Source organism: Oratosquilla oratoria, chromosome 26 (assembly GCF_046742065.1).
Source record: "Oratosquilla oratoria isolate Oo_2021 chromosome 26, ASM4674206v1, whole genome shotgun sequence".
Taxonomy (NCBI): domain Eukaryota; kingdom Metazoa; phylum Arthropoda; class Malacostraca; order Stomatopoda; family Squillidae; genus Oratosquilla; species Oratosquilla oratoria.
Window position 1 is genome coordinate 28,231,889 of NC_134802.1, and position 10,000 is coordinate 28,241,888.

The following is a 10,000-nucleotide window of genomic DNA, read 5'->3' on the forward strand; positions in this document are numbered from 1 at the left end:
TTGCCACTCATGTATACACATGTAAACACGGGTTAACATGTTCATACATACATACATGTATCTTTATCTAATTTTATTTTCATATTCAAAATGTACTGAAGGTGAACGTATTTGTGTAGATATTACGTGATATTGTGTCCTCTTGGCTTAATATTTTTTTTCTCCCTTTTCAGGGTGGCGGACACCCATCTTCGAACGGGTCTGCCCTCATGTATCGAGCGGGAGACGCGAGTCCTTACCATTTGCATCGCGACGAAAGTTTTGTGTAATTAATCGGGCGTTTCACAATTGATTACTTTCGGCGATCACATTAACGTTAATCTGGGATAAGAGCTTCAAGTGACCACGACTTGAGCTTTGTGTAACCACACTGAGAGCCCCAAAGAGTGATTCCTGATGCTTCCCCGCCGCTCTCTGTCTGGTTTGTACCTCAAAGCATTGTGTCAAGCTCGTATCCTGAGGAAGTTTATTTTTTTGCATTTTATCAGGTCACCTAGGAATTCAAATACTTGGTCCAGGGAGAATGTGGTAGTATAAGTCAAGGAAATAAACGTGTTATAAAGTGTTAAATATAGTGTTGCAAATCACGGTATCTTGTTATCTAAAGATCTTGTAAATAGTAACTCTAAAGAAATTGTGTAAAGAGTGTAAAAGTTTTGCCTGTGTTCTGTGATTTAAAGTTTCTATACTATTGCCAGAAAGTTGTTAATATCCGTGTGTGCTGCAGAGGTAATTTGACTACCACGGAAGCAGCTCTAAGGCAGCTGCATCCTACGGCTTCCATAAATGAAACGACTTGAAATCCGGATGGTGTTGCTTCAGTCAGTGACCAAAGAGACGGTTGACGACCTCGGTGCAAAACATCCTCGAGCAGTGAGCTAAACACTGCTGAAGTGTGCGTCCACTTAAGATGAAGTCTCGAAGTTGGTCGGTGAAGTCGCTCTATGTCTAACCACAGAATAACTCAGACAAGAAGGGCAATTCTTGCAATGATGAGAAAAACTGTTCAGCAAGTAGAGACAAGACTTAATACCGCGACTGTGCAAGTCAAGATGTGTGCAAGATGATGTCAGTGCTGGGTCTCGTTCTCAGATATGTGCGACTTCCAGATGGTGAGATTTTTATGTGTCCCTGCATCTTGATGTCTCTCCTTTACGGATTTCCATCAACTCCCCTTTCATATTGGTCTTGTCAAGCTTGGTGGTATTGATGTCATATCCGACGTACTGAAGCCCCGATAGCACGGCACTACCATCCATTGCAGAAACTGCAGAACTCATCTCTGGCAGTTCAAAAACTGACTGGGATCTTGCAATATGCCGCCCAGTGTCACTATTGTTCAAGACCTCTTCGACAGCCTCTAAACACCAGAAGGAATCTTGCTGATCCCAAAGGAAAGGTTCTTCGAGATCCCTTTGATTGACTGGATGTCTTGCACGGTAGCATCAAGGTCTTGTGAGGTTTTGGTTAAATTCCTCATGTGTTATATAATGCGTTTGATATATTGAACAGATGAACACTAACTTTTCGGAAACAAGTCTTGGATGAGATGATTTTTTTACATTTTGAACTATATGCGAGATGAATGAACAAGGCAAGTAAGCACAATACAATTTGCTGTGGAAATGCATCATTGTCACAGATCTATAGTTACATGTGCTATACTCCCTCCACCAATACCAATTATCATTTCCTCCCATTCTTCTATAACACTTTTTTTTTTTACCAACTTCAACCCAAAAATTGAGTTTACTGTTTTCTCCTTTCAATTATTGAAGATATTATTTTCCTCTGAATGTAATGAATGGATAATTACGTGAAACACAAGGTTGTGTTATCTGAGACTGTGTATATGTGTGTGTGCGCGCGCGCTTGTGTGTGTGTGGGGGGGGAGTGTGAGTGCAAGTTCAAATGCGAATGTGTCAGTGAACGTGGGTGAGAATGACCGTGAGAATGAAAGGAAGAAATTGAGTGAACGTGAGAGTGAAAGAGATAGTGAAACAGTGAAGGTGAAAGAGAAAGTGAGAGAAAGGTATGAAAGTGAGAGCGAGGAGAGAATGAAAGTGAGGAAAGTGAAAGCGCGAGTGAGGAGTGAAAATGCGAGGAAAAAGTGAAAGTGAGAGTGAGAATGAGAGTAAAAAGGAGAGGAGAAAGTGAAAGAGATAGTGAAACAGTGACGGTGAAAGAGAAAGTGAGAGAAAGGAATGAAAGTGAGAGTGAGGAGGGAATGAAAGTGAAGAAAGTGAAAGTGCGAGTGAGGAGTGAAAATGCGAGGAAAAAGTGAAAGTGAGAGTGAGAATGAGAGTAAAAGGGAGAGGAGAGAGTGAAAGTGAGACTGAGAAGGAGGGAGAGTGAAAGTAAGAAGGAGAGAGTGACAGAAGTAGAGAGAGTGAAAGGGAGAATGGAAGTGAGAAGTAGAGTGAAAGTGAGAGGGAAAGATAGTGAAAATGAGAGGGAGAGAGTGAAAGTGAGAGTGACAAAGAAAAAATGAGAGTAAGGAGATAGTGAAACTGAGATGAGAAGGAGGGAGAGTGAAAGTAAGAAGGAGAGAGTGACAGAGGTAGAGAGAGTGAAAGTGAGAGGGAAATAGAGTGAAAGTGAGAGGGAGATAGAGTGAAAGTGAGAAAGACAGTAAAAATGAGAGGAAGAGAGTGTGTGTTTTGGATTTAGAACATTGAGCCCAAAAGATTCAAGATTAGTACAAGCTTTTTCAAATGTTACGATACTTTATATTAGAACGAGTCTGTAAATGTTAAAAAATTCCGAATTCGTAAAATATTTCTGAATATGTTTTCTTCCTTGTACAAATTATATTTTTACTTTCCTTTTATGTAATTCTCAGTATTTAATTTCTTATGCTTTATATACTAACTTCAACAAAATAACCCAGCTGTTGTATATTATCAGCTAATGATGCTCTATCGATATGATGAAGATATTAAGTCATTAAAATATGTTCTAATGCAATGATAATGAAAGACCATTACTCTATGTTTTCTTTAAACTATTTATTAACTGAATAACGATTTGTGCAGGATGATTCTTCACGCATATTACACAAAAACAAAGTATTATCAATTTTTATGTCCATTACTAAATGTAAGACAGGAACTAGAAAGTACGGGGGTGAGAGAAAGAGAGAGAAAGAGAGCAAAAGAGTGAGAGAGAAAGATAGCAAAAGAACAAAAGGGGCGAGAGAGCAAGGGAACGAGAGAGAGGAAACAAAAAGAGGAAATACAAAAATTAAGAGGTAGACGAGCCGCAATTGTAATTGAAGCTTTTGATGCCTCTGTGTATGTTACCTCACCGGTCCCCACTGACATTTTGGTTTCGATATCGACATTTTTTTTTGTATGTAGTCGGAATTCTTCAACACTTCCCCCCCCCCATCCCCTCCCCCTTTCTCCCTCTCCCTCCCCACTCTTTTCTTCTCTTTAACCTTGCTTACGCTGTGACCAATGCCTCTTCCCGTTCTTCTTCGGCCTCTCTTCCTCTCTCTTTTCGTCAAGCCATCCTATAAACAACAGTAGAGGAGCATTTGTACTCTTTTTGTAACATAATAAGCTGTGATTCAATGGACAAGTCAATATGTATATTTTGTATAATAAAAGAAAATGATTTTTAGTTATTATTTTTTTTACCCTAACTCGTGCTGAACCACTGAAACTGTGTTTCGCATTATGAACGAAGATGTATACAGTAAGAATTACGGTGGTATTCTTAAGAAAAAAATATTTGCTTATATAAATCTTATATAAATCCTTGGAAGGGATTTTTTTCTTTTTTTCGAGAATACCACCGTAACAATCTTACGGTGGTATTCGTAAAAATATTCTTTCCTTATATAAATCTTACATAAATCCTTGGAAGGGATTTTTTTTATAATACCATCGTTAGTTTATTAAGCACGGTGATGTAACGTCATTATAATACAAACCAGGCGTCGTTTGATTAATCAAGAACCCGTTTGGAACAGCGCTTCCTGTCATCGGGAAGATAGTGGTGGTGGTGATATGGGTGATGGTGATGGCAATGATAGTGGTGAGGGTGATGGTGGTAATTGTGATGATGGTAGGGGTGATGATTGTGGTGACAGTGGTGGTGGTGGTGGTGGTGGTGGTGGTGGTGATGGTGATTATGGTGATGACGGTGGGTGATGACGATGGTGGTGGTGGTGATGATGGTGATGATTATGATAACGGGAGGAAATGAGGTAAACAGGATGAGACATATAGGCAGGAAGGCAGGCATGTGGGATAGAAAGCCATGTTGGTAGACAGGGAAGTATGTAACTACGTAGGTAAGTAGGGAGAAAGAGAGAGAGGAAGAGAGGAAAGTTAAGCAGGAAATGTGGAAGTGTGGCAGAGAGGGAGGGAGGGAGGGAGGGAGGGAGGGAGGGAGGAAGAAAGGCAGGTGTTCCCAATACGGGAGGGAGATGGTCTCTCGATAACAAAGAGTGGCTTACAAGAGCGATCGCATGGCGGCCCTACCGGGTGTCATGTATTTGTTTGTAGTATTTATTGTATGAGTCGACTCGCTATAGCCAATAATCACCTGTGCCCATTGTGTTTTGATAACCAGGACAAATGGAAGTCATCGCTATTAGCTACACATATCATATCTTACTACGATAATCTTGTTCTGGATTGAATCAAATCCACCCAAGAATCTTGTTCTGTTTAATCCCAGATGTTTTCGTTCAACTTAGAGGAAGGCATGAGTGGAAATGGGATGTATAATTGCCTTCATTATATCATTACCCTTCCATTTACATTTACTCTATCAAATTGGATGCATACAAGAATTTACTTCCGTCTAACTTCTGACTATTTATTCAAACTAAGAGAAACGATTGAATGTAAAAGTAATGAATAGACAAATAAAGAAAAGGGGAAATAAATAGGTAAAGAAATAGATAAATAGTTAAATGAATAAGTAAACAAATAATAAGTATATAAGTTGATAGATGAATAGTTGGATAAGTAAATAAAAATATGAATAATTGGATAAGTAAATAAAAATATGAATAAATGAATAGATAAACAAATAAAATATCATTAATAAATGAATAAATGAATAAATAAATGTTTAATAAACATAGATAAAGGAATGAAATGACAGATAGATAAACTGATAAATAAATAAAAACAAGGTAAATAACTGGAAATGAAAAAAGATACATGGACAGGTAAAAAAAAAGTAAAATATCAACAAAATATAAATGAAAAATCAATAAGTATTAAATAAAAATAGATTAATAAACGAATAGATAAATAGATATGTGATGAATGTACACTTAGCTAATCACTTATCTACTTATTGTTCATCCACACCTTTATTCATCTGTTCAATATTTATCATAGCTATCTAATGGTGCACTTTGCATGAACGGTATCAAAATAGCTTCGATCGTTCACAAGATATCGTATTTCTTTGTATATTTTGGCTACCTTGTATCACATGCACCTCTTCAGACAATCTGCCCGGCTAGACATTTGAAAAGAAAAGTTTGTTCTATAGCCTGATCAGCTTTCGAAAAAACAAAAGAGCAACAGCTTTTGATCATTTCCGTATTGCAGGTTAATACAGATATATTCCTCTATCACAACGTTAAAGATTTCCCAAATAACATGTTCATATACACCCATGTACATCCTCAGCTTTAGTACATTTTGAATAAATTGTAACCACGCTACGACGATATAGAATACCCAAAATTCTCTCGACTATTCTTTGAGTCTTAAGTATGTACAGTTTAACTATTGAAGTGTTCGTTTGGATGTTACGAACTTATAACCTCTGATTGACAGACATTAGGAGCTCCTTGTGAAATTCCCCTTCCTTTAGATTCTAACTGCATTTGTCTCCTTATTCTATTGTGAATTTGTCAAATACATTTTTATGATTGTCTTATACGTAATTGAAAATAATGATGTCAAAGAACTTACTCCGTAAATTTTACCGCGTGCATCCTTTGTCATAGTCTTTTCAAAGACAAATTTATTAAGAGAGGTTTATCTTATTTATTGACCACACAAAGGGGAATATTTTCCTACCAACTTCATGATTAAATCTCTTACGTGAATGCTAGTAGCCAATCATTCTTTATCTGGCTGACAGTGTGAAAAGATTCTCAACTGTGATTTTATCAGACCTATTTTAAAACCTGAAGATCTGTATCTAGTCACCTTGACAAATTTGGAAAAATGATTTGAAATTGGTTATGAAATCTCTATATTTTCTTGATATTTAGCATCAGGTGTATAGATCACTGCTTTGCTTATTCCAATCTAATATCTTAAGGAAGCTTGGAAATCATAAAATTACGAAGTATTTTAAATATAGGAGGATTAATGATCTACGTTGTTAGTTGTTTAAGTTTGGACATTTGAATACAAAAGTTTGCGCTATTTCTATAGCCTGAACAGCTTTCGAAAAAAAGAGCAATAACTTCTGGTAATTTCCGCATTACAGATTAATACAGATATATTTCTCTATCACAACGTTAAGTATTCCCCAAATAACACGTGTACATACACAAATACATATATGCACACATATATATATATATATATGCATATGTATATATATTCTACATATACACATATATTCATATATACATATAAGCATGCATACATACATACATACATACATACATTACATACATACATACAAACATTCATACATTACATACACACATACATATATATATATATGCATACATACATACATACATACATACATACGTACATACATGCATACATACATACATACTGTACATACATACACCCATACATACATTCATACATACATATATATATATATATATATATATATATATATTTGCATGTATGCGTACATGGATACATAGATATACATATGTGCAAATATGTGCAGATTCCTATACAGTTATAATATATATTCATAAAATTTTCATATTCAAATGCTTAAATAATTTCACCCAATCTACACCATCTGTTTCAATAAACTGCACACACACAGAATACATCAGGTTCAATGTCAATAACAATTTCCTTTGATATTCTCTTCGTCATGATAATGATTGGTGTTGTTGTTCTGGACTGTAGATTACCAACGCCGCTGTGCACTATTATTAGGAAACCTGCATATGAAATTATGTATTATAATGTTCCCTATCTTCCTCTGTTTATTACAATTGTGCTGAACATATAACTTATATGACTGGGTATAAATCACTTTGCTTGTGCTTGCTTGTGCTTTGATAAGTACAGAAAAACTGTACTCCTATACGTGATCTTAGTCTCCATATCCAATAATTGACTGGCTACCAAGATTCTTTCGCTTATTGTTTGCCAAGAGAACCAGTTTTCTAAACGTTGAATTATCTGATATTTCTATACAATTATCTTGATTTGATATAGGGAATATTAACTCTGGAAAATTACACGACCGATGCCTCTTAATTACAGAATATGACTTGCACGTTCAGATTATTATTTCACGGCGCATATTTGATTAGATGTTTCATGACCTTTTTAGCACTCATGATGAAAGGAATCACTTATGGGTCATAAAAAGCATATGATTGTTCGGTCTTATTAATATAGGTATTGTATAGTCAAATGATCATCAGGAGCTACTTTGGGAAATATGGTTCTAGCTACATCCGGTCCGTTTCCTTCAGATTCGAGTGATCAAATGTGATTAAAGGGCTAAATATACCTCGTTAAACACATTTGAGTGGTCTACATGTTATGTGGTCTACATGTTATGTATTGTAGTTTACTAGCGCTTCTGACCATATGATTAAGCTCAGGCCGTTACTTTACTGGTATTTTGTTCTCAATAAAACCAGACAATTTTATTCAGGATTAGAAATATGTGCTCCTTCATGGATTAAGATATCATACTTCTAACTCTGCAAATTTAGAAATACCTGTCTGTATGGATTATTTTCTTATATGCTTTATCCTGACTGCCATAAATTTTATTCAGCCTGGGAAAACTTCGTATGATGAAAGTGATGTCTTTAGTTTCCCGTAATTGTACGCATTACAGATTCCAAAATTACTGTTTTTGAATAACTGAATTAGATATCCCGTTTGTTTTCATTCTTTGCATTTTCCCATACTCCATAATAAACCTTTTCATTGCCAATGTTGAACTATTCAATTCTGGGTGTCGCCAGGTGATTTCATTCAGCTCAAGGTTATTATCAGGAGTCACGGGGTAAAGATAAGTAAAGTTTGTGACTTTTTCATTGTTATTTTTACTTTTGGTCTGAGGTCTGCGGAAATATTGGATCGACCCCAGTGACTGCCAGTGAGTGTCATTGGTACCAATATAAACAACAGCAACAGCCAGCAGGAACATGCACTCCTCTTTTTGCCTCGTGCAAGCCATGAGGTCAGATAATTATAATTTTAAATTAATTTTTTCCATAAACACACACTTATAATAGTAACTCTCAGTAAAGGTTTCTAAGACAAATTGTGGATCAATCACATTGCAGCTATGATGACATGAAACGTAGGTTTATAGAAAAATGCTAAATTATTATACTGAATATGTAGTACTTTATCACAAAAGAGGTGGCTTACAATGAAAATAGATGTTCTAAATTGTACGTCACTAACCTATTTTCGAGCATTGTCATCTATTAGTTTCTTCAAACACCATTGAATTTATTCACCTGTAGCTAAAACTCAAGTACAACAGGGTTAAAATTAACGTTTACTAAGCCATTCAGTATTATCAGACTAATACTAAATGATTACATTCTACTCAGAGATAAGCCTTCCTCTCCCAAAACATTCATGAACAACATTTCAAGTTTCGTTTACAGAACCACAAAGTATTTGCAAACTTTAGTTCGCGAATAAACATCCGGTAACGCTAACTTAATTTCCATGTACGAGAGGTTAGCATCACCCTAACGTGCTCTATCTGATCCTCAGGTTAAGAAAGAGCCAATTAGTGAAAGCCCAACCCGACCATTGATGGTTGGCAAACGACGCAATCCGCCAGCGACCGGATATTGACACCACACGCACAGAGGGGACGACGACTCTGTGAGGGGAGAGAGGGGAGTGAGGAGAGTGAGGGGAGTGAGGAGGGGTGGGGGAATGGAGAATAGGGAAGGGGAAATGGGGAAAGGGGGGGAAGGGAAAAGGAAGGAAGGGGGACGGGGAGAAATGGGTGAAGAGGGAAAGAGGGGAAAGGGTAAAGGGGGAAGGGGAGGGGAGGGAAAGGAAGGCAAGAGGAAAGGGGAAAAGGGAAAAGAAAGGGGGAAAGGGTAAGGAGGAAAGGGGGAAGAGAGGATGGGAGGGGAAGTGGTAGTGGGTGTGGGGGAATGGGGGAATAGGGAGAATGGGGAAGAGAGGGAATGGGGGAAGGAGGAATGGGGGAAGGGGAAAAGGGGGAAGGAAAAGGGAAAGGGGGAAGGGGAAGGTGAAGAAGGAAGGGAGGGAGGAAGGGAGGAGGGGGAGTGGGAATGGGAGTGGGAGTGGGGAATGGGGGAACAGGGGGAATGGGGAAAAGGAGGAATGGGGGGGAAGGGGGAAGGGAAAGGGAAAGGAGGAAGGGGGAAGAGGGAAGGGAGGGAGTAAAGGAGGAGTGGGAGGGGGAGGGGGAGTGGGAGTGGGGGTGGGGGAATGGGGGAATGGGGGAACGGGGGAACGGGGGAATGGGGGAAACGGAGGAATGGGGAAATGGGAAAAATGGGAAATATGGGAATAGGGGAATGGGGAAATGGGGGACTGGGAGAATTAAGAAATGAGTGAATTGAAAATGTGGAAGTGGGGAAATAGGGAAATTGAGAAATTGGGAAACGTCGAAATAGGGAGCCACTACCACAGTTTGTTCTAGGGTTTCTCAAATACCCCTGCAAAAGGGAAATGGGGTAACTTGGTAATAGGGAAAGAGGGAAATGGGGGAATAGGGAAATGGGTGAATATTGAAATGGGGTAATGTGGTAACGTGGAAAGAGAGAAATGGGAAAATAGGGAAATGGGTGAAT

The 10,000-nt window shown here is 37.9% G+C and overlaps 1 protein-coding gene and 1 long non-coding RNA gene across 7 annotated transcripts in view; one reads left to right on the forward strand and one right to left on the reverse strand.

Annotated features, from left to right (window-relative positions):
• LOC143039421 (nephrin-like) overlaps nt 1–3,624 on the forward strand; it is a 433,530-nt gene extending 429,906 nt beyond the window's left edge. For 5 of the 6 annotated variants that reach the window (XR_012967636.1, XM_076209443.1, XM_076209444.1 and 2 more), the window contains one exon: nt 174–3,624. Coding sequence is in view for 4 of the 6 variants with exons in the window: in XM_076209443.1 (XP_076065558.1) it covers nt 174–269 (96 nt within the window). In the remaining 2 variants the exon portion in view is untranslated. The remainder of the gene's footprint in view (nt 1–173) is intronic. The other variant, XR_012967635.1, reaches the window with a different exon arrangement.
• The window catches only part of LOC143039422 (uncharacterized), a 453,541-nt gene that overhangs the window by 17,882 nt on the left and 425,659 nt on the right, over nt 1–10,000 (reverse strand). The window lies entirely within an intron of this gene.